Below are 25,645 nucleotides of genomic sequence, written 5' to 3'. Positions count from 1 at the left end.
TCTACCTACTACCTACCTACCTAGTGCAACTCACTACTCACCCACACTCCCACCTACCATGAATATCCCATCTCCCATCTCCCATCTCCCATATCCCATCTCCCATCTCCCATCTCCCATCTCCCATCTCCCATCTCCCATCTCCAATTTCCTTCATATATCACATATCAAACCATCCATCTACACAGTCTTATCTCCCTTCCCTTCCCTTCCCTTCCCTTCACTCCCCAAATACACATGATATGTTCTTACTATGAGTAGGAGAGTAGGTACTACAGAGTAGCTACACTAGGTAGGTATCTCGGTAGGTAGATCACTCTGTATGCGGATAGAGGGGGGGTGAGGGAATGAGAGAGGGAATGGAAATATATGAGTGGCTATCTACCGAGTAGGCAGGTAAGGAGAAAGAGTCGAGACTCAACGGACTACGAAGCAGAAGTGTGTTTAGGTAAAGAATGTAAGAAAGATGAATCATTGAATCATGTGGTACAATTAGGAAGGATGTCCACGGATATTAACGTCACCTTTTTTCTTCCATACAGTCGAGCCTTTCTCGCTCACCCGAGATCCATTGGTGGGGCCCGGGGCGTAATGAAGCTTTGAAGCTTTGGATCCAGCCACAGATTAGATCTTATATGTCTATCCATCCTATCTCAAGCCACCTAGTCCGAGGTTATACTGTGACTCTTGTCTGTAGACAAAGTTTCCCCTGAATGATATTGATGTGATCTGATATGCTACGGTGCAAACCTTCTTTTTCATGTCCGGCATTCACATCCGATGCAAATAACCCTTTACTCTGTCTGTACTGTGGAAACACAGTCAACTCCATCCAGCCATCCAGCCATCCAGCCATCCAGCCACTCTCCATTCAAATCACGTTCATGTCACGTTCACATACCGATAGAAAATACATACCATCCATACCATCCATACATACTGCACACTTCCAACACCGAATCATCTCTCACCACCACCACACACCCATCCAAGGCTTCTTTATCTAATTCAATAGATACCGTATTGGATCGCTTAATTAATGCTCCCACCAGACCAAGTTAGCCTCTTCCCTCTCCTCCTCTTGTTTTGATTCTCATTGAGTGTACCCGTGGACCGACCTACTAGAAGTAGAAAGTTAGAAGGCTGTCAAGTTTAATTTATTAATTATTATCTTTCATCCATCCATTCAAACCCAAATCCCGAAACCCAAAATCCCTTCTAATCAAAACGCTTCTTCCACCCTTCCACCACAGACTGCTACCGTACAATCAATCAATCCATCCACCCATCCATCCATCCATCCATCCATCAATCAATCAATCAATCTACCTACCAACCCACTCATTCAATACCTACCTACCTACCTAAGTAACTACTCGACCGACAATTCTTACTTCCATCAAAACCACCACCGCCACCACCACCACCACCACAACTTTCTCAAATATAAATTCAAACAAAAAAATAAAACAATTAAAAAACTTGTCAATTTACTCCAAATTGATTTTCTTTTGATTTTTTGTTCTTTGCTTCATCACTTAATCCTACTACTTTCATGAATTTCTCCTATTTCCAGCCAATCCGCAAAGTACATGAGGCGAAATGACAGACGCATGCATTGTATGTTTAGAAGATCTGGAGGTGGTAGAGGTCCAACAGCAAGAAGACGAAAAAGTTGGGGTTCCGGCTCCCGTCCCAGCACCCAGTTCAGTGGTGCAAGACCCCCAATCCCAATCCCATTCCCATTCCCCAGAGGCTCTGGAGCTCGCGAGGGGCAACGCCGGCAAAGAACCTGATTTCGAGCATCTGCAGCGTCGACAATGTATTTCTTCGGGGAAGAGTAACGGTAACGGCAACGGCAACGGTAATGGTAACGGTAACAATGCTTTATGCGTGGCTCAGATTAAACCGTGTGATCATGTTTTGCATGATCATTGTTTGAGGGAATGGAGTCAGAAGGCTAATAGTTGTCCGATTTGTCGGGCGAGCTTTAATTTGGTCCTGGTACTGGATGGAGTTGGAGGTAAGCTGAGCATTTTATTTTATTCTTCATTTTCGAGGGCGACATTTGCTGTCTTTTTATACTGCGACGGGGAGATGTCATTCTTGAGCTTCTGGTTGGGTACATTTCGGGTGGTCTTTGACGAACTGAAATGCCTCTTGCGATGATGTAATTTCGATTTCTTGGGAGGTTCACAATTTATATACTCTTTGCGCCTTTCAGCCAGAGTTTGAGGGCTGCCTACGACTTTACGAGTTATGCAATCATTTGGATCAATAACTAACTGAATTTTCCAGGAACGGTACAATCAGAATATACCGTCGAAGATAGAAAACAAACCGCCGAGTTCGACTTGGCGGCGTGGCAACAAGATAACCCGGAAGATTACGAAGATGAGGAAGAAGGAAGATCGTGTCCAATCTGCGACCAGTCAGATCAAGAAGATGTTCTCTTGTTATGCGATGGATGCGATGCTCCGTATCATACACATTGTATCGGTTTAGACAATGTTCCAGGTGGTCACTGGTATTGTATGGAATGTGTGGAAAGTGGTGCTTTTGGTCAACATGATGAATCGCAAGGACCCGCGAGAGCGATCCCCTTTTCAGGACAACACATCAGCAGAACCCAGGCTAGCGTTCGACGTGCTCGGAGGAATGGCAGACAAGATAGATGGATTAATGCTTGGGGGCAATTAAGTAGCGCAATCCGAAATGTCGCGGGCGTTGATCTCGATTTTGCCGAGGATGATCAGGAGTTGAGAGGTTATAGGGACCTTCAACAATTTTCTGCCACAGAGTTCAACAGATGGGAACAACGATTACACATCGCGAGACGTCAAGGTGCTGGTCAAATATTTCGTGCTGCAGCACCACAAGTTGTCCGAGAGCGCATTCAACCACCGGCGCCTGTCGTTGAAACGCGGGAGGAAAGACAGGCGTGGGGAGCTATGGAGAGAGCTCAACATCTTGATGATACATCGAATGCAAGGAAGCGCAGAAGATCAACTGCATCACCAGCTAGTCGTGGTGGCTCAACACCAGAAGAACCTGAACGTAAGCAGAAGCGTCCAAGAACACGGATTGTTCAAAATGGATCATCATCTGTCGCATCATCCAGTGCGAATCCTCAACCTCGACCTTCATCTAGTAGGAGTAATGGTTCACCAAGACAATCACCAAGACCTTCAGATACCATGAACACGAACATGAACACAAACGCAGAACCTACATTTCTTTCTTCACTTCTTCGAGAAGTTGAGATGGCACCATCTTCCGACGATGATTCGATAAGGTTTGGATTGGATGTTTTATCCAATCGAGCAAATGGGGCTACAAGTCCATCATTTGATTATTCATCTCCTGCTACTTCACCAGCGTCTCCTGCATCTTTTCGCAGTCGCGCAATCTCAACCACACCCCCACCAAGAGGTCGACAATCCCGTTCTCCTCCTTTGAGTTCAACTGTGATGCCTGATTTTTCTGCTGTTCACTATTCACCAAATCGATCACCAACAGTCGATTCCCCAAGTCAAATGGCTGGGGGTCAAAACAAGAGAAAGAGGGATGGATCACCTAGCCCGGAAATTCGACAACCTCAACCTCGTAGACAAAAAATGTCACGAGCAAGATCTCAAGATTCATCACCTGTACGAACCAATGTTGTAAATTCATCAACATCTCGATCCGAAAATACATCACCATTACGAAATACCATGTCAATTGAAGAGAAACAAAGCATCAACAAAATAGTGAAAACGGCTCTCGGACCTCATTGGAAATCTCAAAAGATTTCAGAAGAACAATATGCGGATATCAATCGAAATGTTTCGAGGAAACTTTATGAACTTATTGCGGACCCAAATCATGCAGATGGAGATAAGAGTTCATGGGAAAAGATTGCCACGACGGAAGTTGGTAAGGCGGTTCAATCTTTGGGAAATCAAATCTCATGAGGTGGATTTGGAATGGAATTTTAATTGTAACGAAACGCATACGAACAAAATGGACGGCGAAAAGATTTTGGGGACATTTTCTGGAGGTTGCTTGAGGGCATATTGAACATGGAGTCACAACTTACTATTAGCGAATGGAATTGCCTTTTTTTTCTTCTTCTCTCGTATATTACAAGGAAAATTGTAATTTGGTGTTATATGGAATGGAATGGAATGGAATGGAATGGTGTGGAATGGAGTGGTTCATTATAGGGCATTGGTATGCATAATGTGAATTGCTATTTATGATACCATTAATATCTTTTCTTGCGCTGGAGCAATGGGAGAATGGGAGAATGGGAGAGTGTATAGGTGGGAACTCTGGTTTTCGGATTCGGATTCGGAAGATTGGAGATTGGAGATTGGAGTGTTTGTGATTGTGATTAGAGTGTTTGTAATGTTTGGGATGGAAGAGACTTTTGAGGGGAGATGGAGAGAGTGATGGAGATGGAGAGAGTGATGGAGAGAGTTGTGATATGGGATGTGGGATATGTTTGTTGTGAGATGGTTTGTTGTGAGATTGTGGGACTGTTTGGGGAGGGAGGGGAGGGAGGAGAAATGGAGAGGGGGTTGTATATTGTGAGGTGAGAGGTGAGAGGTCAGAAAGGAGTGAGTGAGGATGAGGGGTGAAGCGTGAGGGATGAGGGGAATGACAGATATGTGAATGAGTGGCAAAGGGAAAGAAATAGTTGATGGTGTGGTGGTGATAGAAAGAGATTTTGAGAATTGAAATGAGAAAGTTTTGAGAAAGTGAAATGGGTATAGAGAGATACTTGTTGTTAAATGTGAAATGCGAAATGCGGATTGTAAGATGTGAAATGTGTGTCAAATGTAGAATAGGAAAGAGGATGAGATGGAGGATGAGATGCAGATTTTATTATACGAGTATATGAATGAGTATCTGTATGTATTTATTAATACCTAGCACCTACCTAGGTAGGTCATTGTACTGTATTGTATTGTTGAGGGAAAGGGAAGGGATGGGAAAAAGGGAAAGGAAAAGGAAAAGGAAAAGGAAAAACTTCTAATGTGTTCTGATATCTCTCTCTATTGATTGTATGTAGTGTGAAGAAAAATTCTACTCGCGAGAGTTTTGGTAAATACCTATTTAAGTAGGTAGGTAGGTAGGAGTGAGAAATTGAATATAGATAGGTAGGTAGGTAGAGAGGTTTGTATTGAAGATTGACATTTTTTCATTATTATTTCCATCATAGCTAGCCGAGTATGGATTATTCTCTACAAGCTGTTCTGCTTCTGCTTCTTTAACTAGGTATACGAATATATATGAATATTGCCCGGTCTTTCTCCTCTCTTCCATCCAAGCCAAAGATAGATACTCCAATCCTCGTACTTCATTCCTCCTCTCACACATTCAACAAGACAACAAAAACTCAAGATGGAGAAGGAAATGTAAACAGTCGCTATCTAACAGTTCCCGTAGGTAAAGACGAGGGTACCGCTAGCGAAAAAAGCCTGAGATGTTTAATCTAGGCATCGATAAATGGTCAGGACGTTCTGGGTTGAAACGGGTCTTGATGATAAGGATTGATGCCGTGGATTGGGGGAGGAAGAAGGTTGAAGGAGGAGAAGAGTTTTTATGTTGTGTAATTGGCACGTGAGGAGCTAGGATGTATGGGGATTAGTGGATGTGGATGTGGATGTGGATTGGGAAGATGAATGGAATGGGAGAGATTATTGGTGGGAGGATCAAGAGCGATTAGTAAGCTTCGTGGAATTTATTTTTTGGATGGTGGGTTGCTGGATGTGCGTGTGGGCGTGGTGAGTGCGCAGAGAAGTATTGTTGTACGTACGTACTTTCCATACCTACGATATTTAGAAGCAAATATGACGTCGAGTAGTAGGGGTTGCAGTAGAACTGCTCAGAGATTATTATGTATGTGTCTTCTTTCTTTCGGTGTGCTTCAATTGGAAATGGGGAGTGTGGTCGATGATTTGTATATCATGCGCTTGCTTGGAGAGGAGTGTGAGCTTGCGTGATGTGGAAAACCTCGAAGGGAGGGATTATTTACTGCTCAATGGCTTGGTGACGGGTGTATGAATGTGGATGCTTGGAAAGAGGATTGCAGGATTACACGGGATTGTATTCACATCGATATTCAAATCAATCAATCACTAACAAGCCCCCGCCACAGATTCCTCACGACCAACCATTGTTCCCCGAACATCTCTCCGTACCCGCACACCATGTATACAAACACCCCGTTCGCGAGCCTATGCCGTCGCGGCATCATCCTTTAAACCTCTCGATGGAGCGCCCTCCCACCTCCCACATGTTTCCGCCATGCCTCCCGTCTCCCCTTCCCCCGGAGCAACGACGTATAAAATCTCGACGGGAATCATCCTCAGTCGGCCTCCGCTCCTTACGAAAACCGCGACGCCGTTTGAAAAGGCGTTTTATCTCTACCAGAAACGTTTGAATGAGAGATTGGTATTACCGTTCACGAGATACTTTTATCATAAGAAAGATCAACCGGCGGATTTGGAATGGAAGGCGAAGGTCAGAGAGAGGAATGGGGTTGCGGCGAGGGATATTGGTGGGTATAGAGCTTATGGGGAAGAGGGATGGAATGATGAAGTTTTGATTGGGGGACAAGAGGAAAAGGTCGCCGAGTGGGAAGATATTGCGGGGAAGTTGGTGGAAGAGGGGATGGGGGAGGATTTGGAAAAGGTGAAGTTGGAGAGTAGAGCGGGAGAGACGGATAAGAGGAGTTTGGCGAGGAAGATGGATGAGACGGTTTATTTGGTTGTGAAGGGGAAGGAGAAGTCGGTGGATAGGGAGGGAAAGGAAGTACAAGTGGATGCTTGGGAGTTTCCCAGGGGCGATATGGTGGGGAATGAGGTTTTGCATACGGTTCGTTGGGGTTTTGCTTTCTTTTACTGTTTTATGTGTTTTCTAATCCCCCTACTTCCCTCTTTTCCGCATCCATCAATATTGTTTCGATACATGAACTAACACCTCCAAAGGCAGCCCAAAGAATCCTCGCTCAAACAGCAGGTGAAAACATGAATACATGGATAGTAGGACATATCCCCATTGGTAGTCTCACCATCAAACCCTCGAAGAAATTTGGAAGAGAAGCAGAAAAGGTATTCTACATGAAAGGAAGAATTATGGCAGGCCAAGCGAATCTTAAGGGAAATGCATTTGGAAAGGAAGATTTTATGTGGTTGACGAGGAAGGAGATTGAGGAATTGGTTACGAAGAGGTTTTGGAGTCAGGTGGGTGGAATGTTGGGGGGTAGGTAGATTGGGAGTGTGTATAGGAGCGGGGGATGAAGGGGGAAAGAGGGAAGAAGAGAGGTGTGGATGAAGAATTTTGGGGTTTGTCCGTCGTCTGTCTTTCTGTCTCAATGCAATGATCTCTATATCGGTATGGTAGGGGTATTGCCGTGGAATTGGAATGGGATTAGGATGAGGCATGTGAGATGAAGGATGTACTGTAGGATGAGATCTTGTACAAAAGATTATCTTCATACCTATGGAAGAAAGAGAAGAGAAGAGGGAGAAGAAGACGAAGATGATGATGAAGAGGATGGAGGTGAATATTATATCATATTGTAGAATAGCTGAAGAGGAGAAAAGAGAAGAGAAGAAAAGAAAAGAAAAGATAAATGTATTATTCTAGAGGTTTTTTTTTCGGTTGAGGTTGAGGTTTTTACGAAATACATGAAATGAATGAATGAATGAATGAGAAGCGAGGGAGTCGAATTTTTTGCGTGAATATGAATATGGAAATGGATATGAATATATCAAAATTATACTCGTACTCGTACTCTTTCTTTTTCTATGAATATGGATATGAATATGAATGAATACCTTAGGAAAAAATACGGGTGGGATTCATGTTAATTCAACTATAAATATTCTTTTAAATCTTTATTTATAGGAAAGGCTGTATTTACCAAAGATCAACTCTTAATATCAAGTCGAATTGATTTATCAAAACTTTTGATTTACTATTGATAGATGTGTATAAAAGTGTGAGTTCCAAGGTTGCTATTGATACCTAGGAAGGTGGGAAGGTAACCAGTCCAGTCCATCTTACATTAACCTACAGAATCCATAAGGTTACGAAAGTTAAATGAATCTAGATCCAACATTTCGACATCCCAACATCTCGACATCTCAACTGCCGAACCGAGCTGACAAATTGTACATAGTATCGCTATTACGATTACTATTACGATCACTATCGAATTGCTACGAGTAGGTATTAAAATGACATCTCCCACCACAAAAAACATCCTCATTCTCGGCGGCGGCATCTCGGGGTTACAAACGGCGGTTTCGTTGCTTGATTCCTCTTCAAATAATCAATCCCCCCAGTACACAATCACGCTCCTGGCGAAATATCTCCCCGGTGACAAGAATGAAAATTATTGTTCGCCATGGGCAGGAGCAGATTGGAGAAGTCATGCTGCGAAACCTGCTACTTGTAGTAGTGAGGGGCGGGATGGAAAGGGGGAAAGTGGTGAAGATAATGATATAGATGAAAGATTGAGGAGATGGGAGGAGAGGACTTATCGTAAGTGGAAGAGTTTGATTGTAGAGAATGAGGATGGGAAGGGAGCAAGAGGAAATGAAATGGAAATGGGAATGGGAATGGCAATTACACCCTCGATATACTATCTGGGATCTACATACCACGGAGCGGAGTTCGACGAGAACGGTGTGTGGTTTGAGGATGTGGTGGGAGGGTATCGAGAATTGGACGTTGGGCTGGAGGAAAACAAACTCAAGGGATCTCTGGGGAAGGGTGTCAGAAAAGGTGTACAGTTCGAAACGGTGTGTGTGGATGTAGATATATATTTGAGGTATTTAATGCAGAGAATAGAACAGCGAGGAGGAAAGCTTATCCGCGGGGAAATCGAAACCAAGGAAGGATTGGAAGGTGTGGTGCGCGGATGTAGAGATGTGCTTGCGGGAGAGAAAATCGATGTCCTGATTAATTGCACGGGACTCTCTGCCGCGCGATTTGTGGGGGAAAGGGAAGCGGAGAAGATGTTTCCGGTGCGAGGACAGGTTTTGTTGGTGAGAGGGGAAACGAGGGTTTGTAAGACTTTTGTGGGGGATTTGGGGGTCAGGGGGGATGAGTTGCTGTATGTGATTCCGAGGCCTGGGAGTGGGAGGAGTGTGGTTGGGGGGGTTAAGGAGGTGGGTTGATTTCTGTTTGGTTTTCTGGGGGGGATTGGTGGAGCGTGGAAAACTTGCTTCCGAGTATATGTACAGGAAATGGAGAAGAATAGGAAGCGGAGGTGGATTTCTTCGCTTCGGGAATGAGGAAATAAAGGGGGAGAAGAGAAAGGTACAAAGGGAATCACAAGCTTACCACACGAACCCCCACAGGCCAATACCTGGAACGCAAACCCCGACCGCGAATTATCAAGTAGAATAATCCAGAGATTAAAAGATATAGGATGGGCTGAAGATTTGCAGAATGAGAAAGGGGAGATAGAGGTTTTGGATACGTATGTGGGGTTTAGACCTGGGAGGAAGGGGGGTGCGAGGGTTGAGATTGAGGAGATGGGTGGGGAAGGGGATAGTGGGAGAGGTGGAAAAGGAAAGGGAACAGCAAAGAAAATAGAAGGTGTCTATGTTATTCATAATTATGGACATGGGAGTGGAGGGTATCAATGTAGTATTGGGTGTGCGGAAGAAGTTGTTGAGTTGGTTCGGGGATTGGAATGATGGGGTTTACTTTAGTTTGCTTTGATTTACTTTGATGAGTTGGTGTTTATATCTCGGAGGATATATATATATATATATGTATGGAAGTGAGAAAATATGAAAACGGAACAAGAGATCAGGATACAGAGATTCGTTTGGCGAATCCATCTGTAGGTACCTACCTACCTATGCACATCAATCTTGGGGAGGTAACGAGGTTGCAATATAGTATTATAACGATAATCCATAGTTCCTCTCCGCGCATTCTGTATCTTTTGGATTGATATTGTATACTTACATCGTCTACACTATTCCACGGTGCGCAATTTCGAAATTCGAAACATGAGGTAAGTTAGATGCGGAGTATGTTAGAAGTTAAGAATCACTCTGTTTCGAGAATAGAAAATGAACCAGGGAATTTAATATGTATGTATGGCATGTTAAATCCGATGAGTGTACTCAAGCAAACCCAAGCTGGATAGAACCCCCTCCAAAGATCTCAGAGAACCAAACTGATATAAGTATACATATAAATATGAAAAATCCCTACGATAAGAAGAATCAACATCAAAAGATGCCGTATATTTGTATACGATCAAATAAATGACCACTCAGTCTACAACAAAAACAAAATCCGATTCTCTAAAGCAAATCTACAAACCGAGAAGCCTTACCAAAGACAAAACAGACCCAACCCGCAGCGCCCGCTACCAAGAACTCCGCAAGCTCTAGCCTAAACCTCCACCATGTGGAGATATTTCCACGGTGATTTCCTGAGCCTTATAGATGTAATACTGTATTTAGTTTCCAATTTCCAATTCTTCCTCCGCGGTTTTCACTTCCAGATTTCAACTCGTGCTTCCCCCTCACTTCAGCCCGTCTAAACCCTACTAGTCACTGTCACTTTCACTGTCGTCCCTCCTCGATCTACCCCTGCTCAATCTCAATTCGTGTTCTCTTTTTCCTTCTTTCTCTCCTACTCGATCCATTGATTAAACTCATATCAGGGGGCTCGATATTCGTCACATTCACTTGCATTTGCCTAAGGTCCACAGCTCCAATATTATGGTTCCCGCCAACGTTATGGTGTCCACCAACATAAGTGCCACGACGATGCGGTGGGGGAAGATTGCGCGGTTTTTGTGACGGAGTCTCAGAGGGAGCATAGCTATCACGACTATGTGATATATGTGTCCGATTGCTAGAGGGAGCATAGTTGTTACAATATGCTTGGAGAGCAAGATCGTGGAATGGTGACCGATTGCCAGAGGGATGAAAGGCAGAAGCATATAATTCAGGAGGAGGAGGAATGTACGATGGCCTGGAAGTCTGAGAAGGGCGTTCAGAATGGTGGCTTTGTTGGTACTCGTCGTGTGATGGTACATTCGAACCTTCTCTGTAATGATCTTCTCCATTGACTGATCTTAGCCCGGTTTTGGGATCACCATCCAATATGCCTTCTTCAGTATTGCGTTTTACATCCTCATTCCACTTTGCAACTCTCTCTCCCTCTCTCTCTCTCTCTCTCTCTCTCTCTCGGGCGGGATCTCGGGGGTGGAGGTTCAAGCTCGCTCTGCCTCGATAGCTTTGCCATTTCGTGTGTGGATCTGCGGGTTTTTTTTAGATCCGGGAACGCTATCTCTAGATTTTCTCTGTAGATACAGATCTTCCATCCTTCCAGTCCTTCTTATATAAACTTCCTCTCCCTTCTTCTGGCACCATAATTTCCCGATCTACTTTCATGTCAATACTGGACTTCTGACTAGTGCATTGAGATGTGGGCAAACGCATATTGCCCAGAAGTACACGACCTTGTATCAAATGCTTGCGAGTCAGTATCCCTTTTGCGGGCCCTAGGCTTTGAAGCTATTTTTATCATTGCCAGCATCCACAACAATTCTTCATCTCGAGAAAAACGCACGGCGAGCAGTTGCGACAGATGCCTCCGACGGCGCACGTATACTTCCATCCCTGCTGCTGCGGCTCCAGCTCCTGGGAAATCCTGTTATTATCAGCATTGTTACATCAAGTTTTAGTACCCAGCACCTGCACCGACTTACCCCCATTAGCACCATATCTATCCATAGAGATCGGTGGCCTCTTTTCCCTCTTACTCGTCACACGCGCAGTAGTAATACTTCTACTTCTGGCATTCAGTATCCCTGTCGTTACGATATGAAGGAGGGGGACGTTCGTAATCCCTTCTACTACTGCTTCTGCTTCTGGCATCACATTCGGCTTCACGCTCGCGTCTACCCATAATATAAGAGCTTCAAGATGTCAAAGTGAAATGATAGGACGAAGTTTCCAAATTTTCTTGATAATCACAAGTAAAACAAATAAGTAATTCTCACGAGGAAGATACTGAGAACGGACTACTGGGAGCATTCATATTTAATAAAGCAGACATCAATACAATTAATGAAGGTAAAAGACATGTGTGTAAACCATCATTATGCATGGTGACCATGGACTAAACCTTGATGCCCCTATAAACATGACATTAGACATTTGCGATGGTCAATGTTGAGGCTCTAGCCACATTTAAACACGGCCATGGTGTTTTGTGGGATTGTAATAGAACGATGGAATTAAGACCAACGTCATAAACAAATACGGCCAATATTTGATCTACAAGTCGACCTACCACAGTATCAATTTATTATGCTTTAGCGCTTGCCGAAGCAAATTATTTGGATAGCATTATGATCAAAACAAATAGAACAGCCACAGAAGGTTCCGAAAATAAGGTTAGATGGAGATTGTCAACTCGATCATGAAAAGGTGGGCTTGATCGAAATCGTATTGAGCATTTGACGTCTTTACTTTGACGTGTAACCAAAGCATCTTGGAAGTTCCTCCGGCGCTTAATGACCATTGTTGATCGACATCTTGATTAATCCTTCTGGAACCCAATTTCACATATTCACACCAAATTCGCAATCGTTGTATGTGGACCATAAGTTGAGGCAGGGTATGATTTCATTTTTCTTTATCCGGTCTCATCGAATATCGGCATCGATCATGCAGCGCGATGCTTTTCCCTTGTATATCATAAGTGAGACCTATCCCGTGCCGCAGAAAAAATAACCCGTAGAAACAAACATCCATCCCAAGCCATTTAAACCTCAGCGATTTCTCTCAATCTGCGGAGAGTCGATCTCATAGCAGCGGCGGCAGGGGTTCTGTTGTCGAATATGTTAGTAAATTGGAATAACTTAATTCGAATCGTGGGCTCATACGTGACGGTGTAAGCTCCTCCAGCAACGGTCTTCTTGCATGATTTGCAATCCCAGATACCAACGGAGTGTCTCTTGACGGTGGTCTTTCCACAGAAGGTGCAGACGTATCTTGCGTGTTGAGTGATTTCCATCTTCTTGACTTGCTTTCTGAGGGATGCACCGTATCTATTTGGGGAAAAAAGCAATTAGCCAGTTGTTTGTTGATTCGTTTGGTTTTCTATTTTGATTCCATCTGCTGCAAGTATTGATTTGTTGATCCTCCTCCGTTGTTGAAAATTCCTCGATTCCCATCACAACTCAACAACGTGTTGAAAAGCCGCAGATTCTTCCTTCTAATGATATTTGGGTGTGTAGAGTTTGTAGAGCTGGAATAATCGCATACCTGGTACCGTATTTACCGGTGACTCCGACCTTCTTGGTTCTCTTTGTCATCTTGGCGGTATTTTGCGTTGATGAACGGTGATGAGGAAATTGAAGATTTGTCGCAATGTACTTGATGGGAATTATTTTGGTCAAATTCGTCGTGGGATTCGGTTAATAGCCCCATTACGCTAGTCCCCAATGGAAAGTCTCAGAATGATGTTCGTCACATGACATACAATCACATTTTCAGATTCTGTAAAATCTTATTATTGTGTTATATATGAAATCTTCTTTATAAATCACAATGGAGCATAGGTATACAAAGAGTGAGATTTAATATGATATGTTGGCACATTTATATATACTGTCTATAACATCTTCCGTTGTACTCATCATGAGCGTTCCCTACTACGAATTGATCGATATGCTCTCTTTAAGTTTCAAATCGAAGAATTGAAAGAACAAAGCCTGGTTAAACCTCGGCAAGAATATTGATCTGGAAACAGGATGTTGATGTGATAGTAAAACATCGTACTTGTCCATTAAATTACATATAATCAAGTGATATTTCACAATTCTCTTGCGTTCTACATTTATATACAAAAACAATGTCTTCAGATAGAGAGTACGAATTGGTCATCTTCGGAGCCACAGGATACACAGGAAAACTTACAGCGGAACATGTTGCCACACATCTACCTACAGATCTTCGTTGGGCTTTAGCAGGTCGTTCTGCCAGCAAGTTAGAGGCTGTTGCAGCTGAATGCAAGTCTTTAAGTCCGGATAGAGTACAACCAGGTGTGTAAGATTCTTAATTACAATTCCAACAGTTTGTGTACCCCTTTGATATCACGTGCGATACATGATTGGTATTCCATAGGTATTATCATCCTCGTTTTTAACTAACACCTCACTCATTATAGCCATTGAAATCTGTAACTTAGATGATGCAGAGCTAAGTGCATTGGCTAAAAAGACAAAGGTCATCCTGGCAACAGTTGGCCCTTATGCTCTTCACGGCGAACATTGCTTCAAAGCATGTGCCGAAAATGGTACACATTATTTCGATGTCACAGGAGAAGTACCATGGGTAGCTAAGATGATCAAGAAATATGAAAGCAGCGCTAAAGCTAGTGGCGCTGTTCTCATTCCTCAATGTGGTATTGAATCCGGTCTACCTGATTTGATTACTCGATGTGCTGTTGATGCTGTTCGGGAAAGACTATCTGCACCTACTGGTGAAGTTATCGTATCTTTACACGAGATGAAGTAAGCTATAGCACTTAAATTGGAATATCTGGATAACCAATGGACTAATATCTTTTAGAGCCAAACCTTCCGGAGGAACCTTAGAAACAGTTTTCACACTCCTGGAAGTATTCAACCTTAAGCAACTCAAAGATGCATTTACTCCATACGCTCTATCTCCAATACCTGGACCAAAAGTTCGCCCATCTACATCTCTCATCACCAAACTTACCGGAATCAAAGTAGTACCGGACTTAGGAATTCTTACCACTTCTCTTGCAGGGTCAACTGATTTAGCTATCATTCATCGAAGTTGGGGGTTATCTAGCGAGCAGCAATTCTATGGTCCTAATTTCAAGGTCGAGGAATACATGAAAGCAAGAAACTATCTCACTGGCATAGCGATACACTTTGGTCTCATTCTTGGTGGTCTATTCTTGTCAATCCCATTTTTCAGACATACGGCCAGGAAATATGTTTATCAACCAGGAGACGGAGCCACAAAAGAGGAAACCAAGTCTGATCGAGTCGAGTTCCGAGCTATTGCTAAACCGGACAATGATCAAGCAAATCCTCCGAGAATCTTCTGTCGGGAATATTATGAAGGTTCAATCTATGGATGTAAGTGAAATAACATAGCCTGGGATGTTTTCGGGTAACTAATATGATGCAGTGACTGGTTTATTGATTGCCCAGGGTGCAATTTCATTACTTCGAGATGATCACAAACTGTCAGGTGGTATCTATACTCCATCTATGCTGGGTGAGAAATACATCAATCGCCTTCAATCCGCCAATGTCAAATTTGAGACGAAGGTATTTGAGAATTGATTTGACTGCAAAGTTTCGAAACTGGTGACTGTATTGGGATTGTAGATTGGTGTAACAATATGGCGAAGCAACAAAGCAGTGGAAGCAGAATGTAAAATAAAATATTATCATGTGCTACCATAACGGGAATCATTGATTCCGAAAGATACATCTACGTATTGACATTGTGGATCGATATGAAATCCAGCTCAGTATATCTTTAGCTCATACCAGTGTATGCTTTCGAGGAATTTGTTGAAGTTGAGTACACTCTCTTTCATTTCTTCATGGTGATATTTGTCAATTTCATCTATAGTTTCGATGGTATCAATGAATACTTAACAATCATTACCGAGGTGTCAATAACCAGCGAGAAAAATCTGCAGTATCGCCAGCAAACGAGCGGGCAAACTAATCTGCCAAGTGCTTTTTAGGCATTCATTGTCAAGCTAGCGGAATGAATGGATTGCTTTTATTAAGAACTGAATAGCCGCAGCTCATACAAATTGGCATATTAAAATTTACTCCATCACGAGTGCTGGAATCAAGCCACACCAGAAACACAAATAAGGGGAGCAGCTGTCGTTGTACTACCACAAACGCCCGCAAGGCGGATTAATGAGGCTCTTTATGCAAGATATCCGATAGTTCGGATTGTTGGTCGGCTTGCACGTGAGCATGGCCTTTCAAGCCTTTTGTGTTTCTTCAATTCAACATGATATTCAAATGGAGATCGTATGTTGAATGGTCTCAAGGCGGATCCAATATACTGGCTCGCCTTTTGGAAATCAATTCCGGGAGGCAAATCTTTGACGGGCCGCATAATTTATGTCTTAATCCCTTCACTCGTATTGTGCTAGAGTATTTTGCGCCATCAATTCTCCCCGCGCACATGATGAGCTTCGTTAAGGTAGTAACGAAAAACTACCTAGGTAGACTCTTGTCCCGATAGTTACATTGTTTCAACCCAGAAAAGAAAAGTAACAGACCAAACAACTCAACCTTAATTGAAAAGAAAGGGTTATATAAGATGATGATGAAGAAGAAATGGAACATGGAAAAATCTCCTGTCCCTAAATAGTATGTCCCATTGGACTGGAGTTTCCCTCCTATATAAAACAAATGAAATGTGATAGAAACTTTCTCCTTTTTCCCAAAAAAATGCCAGTGGACGAAAGTCTTCATTACCGCCAAAGTTTTCTTTGAAGAACTAGACGTGAGAAATAAGAAAAATCGCGCCAGTTCCACTTTTTGCCCTGGCATGATGGCATGAATCCGCCACCATTCTACACCGACAACTTTCCACAAAACCGCAAGCCTTCAGTATACTAGGTAATCAAACATACAACCACTGCCCCTTTTCTCTTCCGATGCCGGCAAGCCTTTCTTCCTCCAAACCGCATCATGTATTCTGCTAATCAATAGCCCCACTAACAAGATCCAGGGGAATATAACAAAAAGATAAATCTCCACCGGAGCCGCAAACTCGATCCAGAGAAAAACCGATGAACCGAAGGCAAGAATGACCATTGGAGAGTGCAGTTTCTCATGTTTCCCAATATCGTGAATCCATGCTATCAGTCCAATTGATGTGCAGACAAAAATGGCAGTTGTAAGCTCTGATGTTGGGCCGAGGCTGGAGGATGGAATCTCGGGTATTGTGTCGTTTTTGAGGAGGAGAGAAAGGCTCGATATATCGAAGCACTACCGGAAGTTTTAGCTTTGGGTTTTCGCAGTCTACAAGAGTACTGTGAACTCACTTCTTGATATTGACTTCTGATACAGCGAGTGCTAACAATCAGCGACCCTGTCGCGATGAAAAAATCGGAAAATTTCATGACAGCAAAAGATATCTTTGCGCAAAGAAACCAGACGGTTTCGAAGATCTTTTCACTTGCAATCGAAGGAAAAGTTTCTCGGAAACTATATGCCTCCCTTATTTGAAAATCACACCAGATAAGAAGAGCGAAACTGTCAGATATATATTCACGCATTATACCTCTCAGGCTGTGTAAACGAGATCATTGGCTCGCGAGTCTACTTATAGGTTCACGAGGATTCTGCCTTGCTTTTGTAGCACCTCGCTATGACCTCTGCAGTGCTACTCTTACAGTCATTGCAATTATTATTATTATTCCAAGCTCGAGAGTGCTTGCCCGGTTTCCCAGGACTCCGGAGCATATAAGTCGATTTTGCCGCTCCCTTACATATTGTTGCCGTTTCTTTCGACACTGGATTTAAGATACATGCAGTTTTTATCTCTGTACCGGATATATCTTCTTGCTTTATGTTTCGTACCTGCGGGCAAAGGAGTTGCGAGATAGTTTATGCGAGCCTGAATTTTGGAGACGAAAGGCTGGGTGTTCTGCCGAGTTCGACCAAAACGTCATCTAAAAAAAAATTATTTTACTGGAACTGCATTCTACTTGAACTTCATTCTACTAGAACTTTGTTCTCTATCTCTCACTGTCCCTTCGAATAAACCGTTGAGCCTCAACCACCACTCTTCGCCCGCCAAACATAAGATAGCCAAGCTATTCAAAGGTCAAAAACACTGGTATCCAAACACACAACCCTTCTCACCTCATCAACCCAACTAACCAGTCCCCAAACAGCCATGACCTCCCTTGGCCTCCACGAAATCCTTCCCCTCCACCATCCTCCTCCCACACCCCGACAACAACCCCGCCATCTCGCCCACACCCTTACCAAGCCCCTCTTCTTCATGCTTCACCTCCGTACTTGCAAACCCCTCGCAACCCTCTCCTTCATCTACGCTCTCTCCATCTCCGGTCCCTCGGCTCCGCAATTTGATATCCTCACTCTGCATGAAACATCTCGTGGGTGTTTTATCTTGGCGTGGGTCTTCCATTCCTCGTTTAATATTCAGATATATATATATAGCTAACAAAACACATCACAGAATACTATTCCTCTGGACTCTCTTCTTTTTCCAATATCTGCACGTAAGACGTTGGGGTTCGCGTAATGCAGAGAGTAATCGTAGATACAGGGAATTGCGGGATGTGTAAGTATTCCTCTTTCTTTCCTCTACAGCTACGCACATGCACATACCATATCATACACTCCCCCTCTAACACACCAAACCCCCAGACAATTCCTAACCTGCATCCTCCTCCTCATCATCCTCGCATTTTACCTCCTCCGTCTCAGCACCACCTTATCCAAAACCGAAATCGCAGAATTAACAACAAAAGCCCTATCCATGATTCCTGTCGCGTTAACATTCCTCATCGTCATTTCGGAGAAAATTATGATTTGTGTGGTGAGTGGTGTGGTTTATGGAGTACCGATTTTGAGACGTGGCATGGGGGGAGTGAGAAGGGGAGTGTTGGGGGCGTGGGCGGAGGTCACTAGACGCTTGGGGTATGTGCCGTGAGGAGAGGGGGGGGGGGGGTTAGGAGTTTGGGAAATTTAGGGTTTGTATGCGTTATGGGGCTTAGGGAATTTGTGTGGTTTATCGAAGGAAGCAAGAGTTGAGTTCAAACTCGGGTGTGTGGTTTATCCAAGGATACATACATACATACATATTTTCATATTCTGGATCGGATTGGATTAAATTGGATTAGCGCATAACAGATCGAACAGAATCCGCCTATGCGCGGGCTTTTCGAGCGGATAATTATCAGTACTAAGGTTCATAGAGTCGTTGTTCAAATGAAATGCGAGGTTTTTGTCTTATTATGTTTTTATCGTATTGTATGGTTTGTGTGTTGGATAGGTATGTGTATGATTTTTTGAAGGATATTTGAGAAGATTTGCGGACACAACGGCAAATTACTCTCATACCCTAAAATTGAAAGGTGATTTACTCTTATGCCCCCTAGATTCTATATAGAATCTATCCTTCTATTATAGAATCTAATCTCCTTCTATAGAATCTAGCCTCCTCATAGAATCTAGCCTCCTTTTATAGAATCTAGCCCAAAATGAATAAAATTTACAATAGAATCCAAGGGGCATGAGAGTAATTTGCCGTATATATATATATATGGCAGAATGCGTCGGTTCATCTACTGGAGAGACACTCCATGCTAATTCCGATTATAGTCTCATATTTTGTACTATTACAATTTACATGCGAAGATGAGGATTGAGGAGTACGAGTTCAGATATTTCCTATTACTAAATGAACAGTCGTCATAACACAAGACAGACAGACTATCTTTTCAATTACTATTATCTCATCCCCGCCCATTACCAAAATCTACCATCCATAGCACCCCACTCATCACCAAGCCAATCTCCCTATCCAACTCTCCGGCCATTTCCTAACCCCCCACTTCCTCCCCTCATCCAGCATCAAAATGCCCACTCCAAACGCCGCTGGTAAAAAGAAATGTTCCACCGGAACACTACTCGTTCCCAGCACACTTTGCAACTGCGGGATATAGAGCCAGAAAATCGCCATTACCAATGCGAACAGAATCGCAGGGAAAATATACAGATTTTGCGTTTCTTTGTTGAAAGCCGGAGGATGCTGGAAGATACTGAGACGACGGGTGCGCAGAGCCATGAGGTTGAACCATTGCCTGAGAGGATGTTAGTACATGATATGGAAAATAGGGAATGAAAAAAATGGATGAAAGGAGAAAAAACCTACATAACCACCAAATTAACAAAATAAATACTCGATGCCTCGGCCAATCTCGCATTCGCATAATCCTGATCGATCCCCTCTGGTAAACTTCCATATTTAAACCACAGATCTGTGAATGGAATTCCGTTCCGCTGTAAATACCAATACGACATTGCGAATGAAGATGCCGTTTCAATCACACCTATAAATCCATACGCTTGAAGAATAAGTTGCCAATCGACTAATCTGTCTGTTTTGGTATTTCGCGGTTTGCGGAGAAGAACGTCTGCTTCAGGGGCTTCGTACGCGAGGACTGTAGCCGCGGCGCAATCGGTGAAACAACTTTTTGTGAATTGTTAGTTGATACTAACGAGTAGAATATGGGCTGTAATGAAAGGAAGATACATACCAGATAATAATCATCAGAAACGAAGACAATATTTGCGGCAACCCAAACGCCACATTTGTCATGACTGGCCAAAACTCCGAAAATGATCCCGCGGGCAATAGATATGCGATCGTCTTTTTCAAATTGTCAAAGACCACTCTTCCATATTGGACTGCCTCAACAACAGCACTAAATGACTCGAGAAGAACCATATCTGCAGCTTCAATCGCTATATCCGAGCCGCTTCCAAGTGCGATCCCAATATCAGCAGCTTTGAGAGAAGGAGCATCATTAACGCCGTCACCAGTCATTGCAACAATCTCATCACGTTTTTGAAATTCGCGGACGATTCGTAGCTTTTGTTCAGGTGTTGTGCGGGCGAAAACGATTTCGTCGTATTTGCATAGTTGATCCCATTGACTGTCATTGAGAGTGATTATTTCTGGTCCGCTTAGAACAATAGAACTTATCTGCGGAGTGATTGCATGGTCTTTGCTTTCATTTTCGGACTGAGAAGCTGATTCGGAAACGATTTTATTTCGTGATAGGGAATTCACATCTTTTACCATGTTTGGGGAATTGGTGATGATTCCGCATTCTGTAGCAATTGCTTGAGCAGTCAAAGCAAAATCTCCAGTTACCTATCACTATGTCAGTATGTTTCATGGAATGAGATGAATATGAGTTTCCTACCATAAAAAATCGGATTCCAGCTCGTCTCAATGTAGATACGACGGAAGGTATTTCATCGCGGGGAGGATCCACAATACCGAGGATGCCCACCAATGTAAGACCAGATCGTGCATGGGATGATATCTCCTTTTCAAAGCGACTTGAATCCGGAGTTGTTTTCAACTCGTCTTTCTTGACAATCTTTCGTGCTAGTAAAATGACACGTCTGCCTTCTGCCGACCAGCCATTCTTGATTTCGTCAATCTTTCTACGTACATCGTCGTCGAGAGCTTTCGAATTACCGTCGATAGTGGTGTACATTGAACATCTACCAATCAAGATGTCCGGTGCACCTTTGATGGTCAGTAGACTGTGGTAAACAAAAAGTTAGTCATGATCTTTCATTGGATGGTGGCATCTTACGTATCATCCGAGGCAAAACTTGTCGCTTCTTCGCTAGGAAGAGCATAAGAACGGCCTTCGGGCTCGGTGAGTGCTAATGTTCGTACCATGAACTTATTTTTGCTATTGAAAGCCAGTTCAAAAGTTTTCCGCCACATGTTTCGGAGTTCAGAGACAGGACCGAGCGACTCGGAAAATCGTAATACAGCTTGATCAGTAGCATCACCGTTGATCTTTCTATCGGAAAGTGGTAGGTGCATTGTACTGGCGTCAAACTCTCCAGAGTTGCAAAGTCCAGCAATTAACCTCATTTGAGAGATCGCAGTATTGTTTCGACCACTTGAAGTCATCTCATCTTTGGCCGATTGTGGAGTCATACTATGTGTTCCCATACAGCATTCTGTAACAAACATTTTGTTCTGAACAGAATTAGCTTCTGTGGTGATTAGGGTCAGAGAAACGGGCATGCCTTTGTCAAAGTACCTGTCTTGTCTGAACAGATGACACTGACCGCTCCTAGAGTTTCCACCGTCTTCAATGACTTGCAAAGAATTTTGTTCTTACGCATTAGATTCGCTGTTATCGTAAGTGATGCCGTTAAAGCAATAGGGAGACCCTCAGGAATGAATGCAATGGCGACAGAAACGCAATCAACAATCAGAGTTGGTACGTTGATCCAATCAGGGTATGATTTTCTCAAGTATGCTGCCCTATATACAGATCAGCATTTGGAATCCGCAAGTACCAAGACTTATGTGATAGACGTACCATATAATGATAACAAGAACAATCATGGTTACCATAAAAGCAACAATCACAAGGACAAAGTTAAAGACTTCCCGCTCAAGAGTAGTCATACCAGTCTTCGGAGTGTTGGTAAGTTGAGCAATCCTTCCAAAGACTGTTGTGTCACCGGTAGCAACGACGATGCCAATGCCACTTCCAGAAATGCAATGAGTTCCTTGAAGGCCGATACACTTTGTCTCCAAGTAATTTTCATCTGTATTGTCAACCATTCCAGAAAGCGGAAGTGACTCGCCTGAATTATTCAATCAGTATCATATCAGGAAGCGTGGAAATATTTGGGGAAAATACCAGTCAGAATGGAACGATCAAACTTTGCATCCGAAGACATTTCAATGAATCGTACATCAGCAGGAAGCTTATTACCAGCTTTTATATAAAGAACATCTCCAGGAACAATATCGCTAGCAATGACAGTGACACGGGCTCCATCTCTTAATAACAAACAATTATCAGGCAACATAGTAGTAATTGAAGCCATGACTCTGGATGAAGACCAATCTTGCCAAGCATTAAAGGCGGCTTGTATGAAAAAGACGGCCAAGAGAACGATAGCTAGTGCTAGGTTTGCTTGTGAGGGCGGGTCTCCGAGAGGTTTCCAGGAGACGAAAACGAGAATAGCGCCGACTAGGAGAATGGATCCAAAGCCTTTGAAGAAGTAACCGAACCAAGTTTGAAAGAGATGATTTGGAGGATGTGATGGTGCATTCTTTCCATATTGCGATAGTCTTCGGTTTACTTGTTCTTTCGACAAACCTTGGGATGTGGATGTTGATAGGCGCTTAAGAACTTCGTCTGGTGTAATTAAATGCCAATCCAGATCAGCAAGTGCTTAAAGAAATGTCAGTATCGTGATATAAACTCAAGCATGATAACACAAACCCTTCGCTGCCGACTTTTTAGCGAGTTGTACTTCCGCTGCATTCTTTTCTTGGGATCCTGAGATTTGGAATGAGACCGTTCTGTATTGGATAGGAAGTGCCGATGATAACTCAATTGATGAACGCCTATGAGGTCGAATACTTAAACTATCATGATCGGTAGAGACTCTAGAATTGCTGCGCTCTAGAGGTGATGAGACTTTGACTCCAGATTCCACATCAGCGTAATGGATACGGCGATGGAATTGCTCTTTTTCTCCATCTTCTAACATCTTCGTCAAGTAACCACCACTTAAGGGGTTGTATGTGCTAGAAATCGTTTGATGCGCGGATAATCGATGAGAAGCTGAGAATGAGGAAGGTGACTTGATTGAGTGATGCTGAGCGCATACAATAGGATAACCTCTCTCGATATCTAAGAAGTTAAGAAATTTATGAATTTACATTCTTACATATCAGTCGAAGGGATCAATATATGCATATTTGAAAAACGTAAAGAACCCATTTCGTCTCATCTCATCCCACCCTATATTTTCACCTCGAAAGAGCTGACAGACCCGTGGACAGCTAAGCTAGAAAGATACTCGAAATTAGACGTAAGTAGTGAATTCATCCAGAATAGGAATTATCCCCTATCACATTTGCATCCCGCCTTTTGATAGAATCTTGCTGTGCGTCATGGATAAACTACATCACGATAAATCGCTCATACTAACTCCCCACAGAACAACAAACTGAATACTTTCACAGGCAACAAACAAGCGGCTGATACTCATATGATTCATTGAAGTATGGAGACCGAAGAACTGGCACAGAAGCTGATTGGAATTCCCAAACATCCCGCTGTTTGTCGCATTACATTATGAATATTACAATTTGCACTTGCTAATGTAAAGTTCCCAGTTTCCCAAACCTCAGCGAACGACTCAGCCACTCCACTTCTTTACTAAAATTCGCAATTTCATTTCCCTTTGAGTTTTGAGTTATCGATGAAATTTTTTGGCGGTTGTTGGAATATGCATTGGATGTTGGAAAATGCCTCATAGAAGAAAAGAAAAAGATCCCCTGGAAGATTCCCCGACCAATGATTTTAACCGAAGTAAGCCCCCAGTCCTAATTGAACATCCCATTATCAAAACGTGCAAAACTTCATTTTACTGTACATAAGAAAAACTCATTCTTCCTTCTATCATGAAATACCTCATACATTTTTTTTTGAAGGATTTCGAGGTCTCCCTAGACCTTGAATTTTCAAATCTTGCTGAGTATTGTTGGGAAGTGTAATTTGTTTGCTGTACCTTCCGCATCTGGAAATCCGTGCAACCTCGGCGTTTGTTACTCCTGCAGAAGCCTGGGGAAGATCCAAGCGAATATTTTCGTAAGTTGGAACGTTAGTTTGATGCAATATGTATTCGTTTTACTTCATGTTGTCAGCTAAATCTGGGGTAGAAAGAGTTCCCCAACTAGAATACATGTGCTACTGCATGACAATTCTACATGTCGTATGATACAAAAAGCAACAACAGGAACAAACCTATCAAAAACTTTACGTATGCTACAGCTAGGTATCTAATACTTACTCAGTTTAAATTGTCCAAGAGGTACCATTCATACACATCAATAAAGGATGAATATCCTTACAATGCAAGTCATGACACCGCTTTACTTGGACTATCGTTCTGGTCGTTTTTTCTTTCGTCAAATATACCTTTTCAGTAAAAAGGCATGAGCTGTGTATGACCACAGCGGTTGTGGTGTTATTGCAGAAATCCTTCTACCAAGTTAATATTCTCAAACACATATATATATATATAACCCAGTGGACTGCTGAGAATATGTCCCATCATCGATGACCACCAGACCAGCATTCAGCCATTCAATATCATTTCCCCAACCTGTCTGACACTCTCACTCTCTACGATTTCATCCAAGTCACCTCTTACCCCCATCCACCTATCATACACTCACTCTTTCACCTCACACACCCCATCAGCCAATCACACTCACCAACTCCCTCATGCCCTCCCTACCCCTCGAATTCTTCACCACCTTCTTCTCCCTCCTCATATCCAGCCACCGCAACATCCATCGCTTCTACCCCCAATTCCTCGCAAGTTCCTCTTTCCTCTTCCTCTCCCATCTCCCATCCAAACACCCACTAACCTCTCTCCCAGCCCCAACCACTCCTCTTCAAATCGAACTTCCTCACTTGTCCCCAAAACCCCTTCATAACGAATCTCATCAACGCAAGCATACTCCTCCTTCCCATCATTTTACTTTTCCGGCTTTATAAACGAGGCTTTCATGAGAAATTTCATGATTTTATCGTTCCTTTTGCTTTTTGTATTGTGTGGGGAATGTTTATCTTTGAGGGAAAGGAAGAATTGGTGAAGACTGATGTTGTGGTGTTTACGATTTTTCCTTGGTTGGTGTTTTTAGGGTTGTTGGTGAGTTGTATTTGCGGATGATAGGTTTAGGGATAGAATTGATTTGCATTTCTATTGAACTACCAAACCAAACACAATAAGAACACAGAGGAAGTTCCTCATTCT

The 25,645-nt window shown here is 42.9% G+C and overlaps 10 protein-coding genes across 10 annotated transcripts; 6 read left to right on the top strand and 4 right to left on the bottom strand.

Moving 5' to 3' along the window:
• Positions 1-1,602: 1,602 nt before the first annotated feature.
• EAE98_010749 (uncharacterized protein) lies at positions 1,603-3,956 on the top strand (the record flags this gene model as incomplete). The annotated part of the gene is made up of 2 exons (XM_038958371.1): positions 1,603-2,023; positions 2,299-3,956. The coding sequence occupies 2 exons, from the start codon at positions 1,603-1,605 to the stop codon at positions 3,954-3,956; spliced, it is 2,079 nt and encodes a 692-aa protein (XP_038805196.1).
• A 1,884-nt stretch (positions 3,957-5,840) lies between these two features.
• On the top strand, positions 5,841-7,274 carry EAE98_010748 (uncharacterized protein; the record flags this gene model as incomplete). Its single annotated transcript, XM_038958370.1, has 3 exons — positions 5,841-5,889; positions 6,149-6,867; positions 6,981-7,274. The coding sequence occupies 3 exons, from the start codon at positions 5,841-5,843 to the stop codon at positions 7,260-7,262; spliced, it is 1,050 nt and encodes a 349-aa protein (XP_038805195.1). The 3' UTR covers positions 7,263-7,274.
• A 960-nt stretch (positions 7,275-8,234) lies between these two features.
• Positions 8,235-9,704, top strand: EAE98_010747 (uncharacterized protein; the record flags this gene model as incomplete). Its single annotated transcript, XM_038958369.1, has 2 exons — positions 8,235-9,170; positions 9,330-9,704. The coding sequence occupies 2 exons, from the start codon at positions 8,235-8,237 to the stop codon at positions 9,702-9,704; spliced, it is 1,311 nt and encodes a 436-aa protein (XP_038805194.1).
• A 906-nt stretch (positions 9,705-10,610) lies between these two features.
• EAE98_010746 (uncharacterized protein) lies at positions 10,611-11,912 on the bottom strand (the record flags this gene model as incomplete). The annotated part of the gene is made up of 3 exons (XM_038958368.1): positions 10,611-11,290; positions 11,605-11,685; positions 11,744-11,912. The coding sequence occupies 3 exons, from the start codon at positions 11,910-11,912 to the stop codon at positions 10,611-10,613; spliced, it is 930 nt and encodes a 309-aa protein (XP_038805193.1).
• A 295-nt stretch (positions 11,913-12,207) lies between these two features.
• On the bottom strand, positions 12,208-13,357 carry EAE98_010745 (uncharacterized protein; the record flags this gene model as incomplete). The annotated part of the gene is made up of 3 exons (XM_038958367.1): positions 12,208-12,868; positions 12,926-13,090; positions 13,308-13,357. The coding sequence occupies 3 exons, from the start codon at positions 13,355-13,357 to the stop codon at positions 12,805-12,807; spliced, it is 279 nt and encodes a 92-aa protein (XP_038805192.1). The 3' UTR covers positions 12,208-12,804.
• A 323-nt stretch (positions 13,358-13,680) lies between these two features.
• EAE98_010744 (uncharacterized protein) lies at positions 13,681-15,573 on the top strand. Its single transcript, XM_038958366.1, has 4 exons — positions 13,681-14,086; positions 14,212-14,557; positions 14,616-15,157; positions 15,210-15,573. The coding sequence occupies exons 1-4, from the start codon at positions 13,897-13,899 to the stop codon at positions 15,365-15,367; spliced, it is 1,236 nt and encodes a 411-aa protein (XP_038805191.1). The 5' UTR covers positions 13,681-13,896; the 3' UTR covers positions 15,368-15,573.
• A 1,093-nt stretch (positions 15,574-16,666) lies between these two features.
• On the bottom strand, positions 16,667-17,184 carry EAE98_010743 (uncharacterized protein; the record flags this gene model as incomplete). Its single annotated transcript, XM_038958365.1, has 2 exons — positions 16,667-17,050; positions 17,107-17,184. 2 exons carry the CDS (start codon positions 17,182-17,184, stop codon positions 16,667-16,669), a joined length of 462 nt encoding a protein of 153 aa, XP_038805190.1.
• A 779-nt stretch (positions 17,185-17,963) lies between these two features.
• On the top strand, positions 17,964-18,746 carry EAE98_010742 (uncharacterized protein; the record flags this gene model as incomplete). The annotated part of the gene is made up of 3 exons (XM_038958364.1): positions 17,964-18,205; positions 18,270-18,374; positions 18,404-18,746. The coding sequence occupies 3 exons, from the start codon at positions 17,964-17,966 to the stop codon at positions 18,744-18,746; spliced, it is 690 nt and encodes a 229-aa protein (XP_038805189.1).
• An 852-nt stretch (positions 18,747-19,598) lies between these two features.
• Positions 19,599-23,365, bottom strand: EAE98_010741 (uncharacterized protein; the record flags this gene model as incomplete). The annotated part of the gene is made up of 9 exons (XM_038958363.1): positions 19,599-19,899; positions 19,971-20,288; positions 20,356-20,975; positions 21,028-21,376; positions 21,430-21,827; positions 21,878-22,118; positions 22,177-22,447; positions 22,504-23,043; positions 23,095-23,365. 9 exons carry the CDS (start codon positions 23,363-23,365, stop codon positions 19,599-19,601), a joined length of 3,309 nt encoding a protein of 1,102 aa, XP_038805188.1.
• A 1,745-nt stretch (positions 23,366-25,110) lies between these two features.
• Positions 25,111-25,561, top strand: EAE98_010740 (uncharacterized protein; the record flags this gene model as incomplete). Its single annotated transcript, XM_038958362.1, has 2 exons — positions 25,111-25,203; positions 25,268-25,561. 2 exons carry the CDS (start codon positions 25,111-25,113, stop codon positions 25,559-25,561), a joined length of 387 nt encoding a protein of 128 aa, XP_038805187.1.
• Between the last annotated feature and the right edge of the window lie 84 nt (positions 25,562-25,645).

Source organism: Botrytis deweyae (genome assembly GCF_014898535.1).
Source record: "Botrytis deweyae strain B1 chromosome Unknown BDEW_040, whole genome shotgun sequence".
NCBI lineage: Eukaryota > Fungi > Ascomycota > Leotiomycetes > Helotiales > Sclerotiniaceae > Botrytis > Botrytis deweyae.
This window is presented reverse-complemented; position numbering and strand designations above follow the sequence as displayed.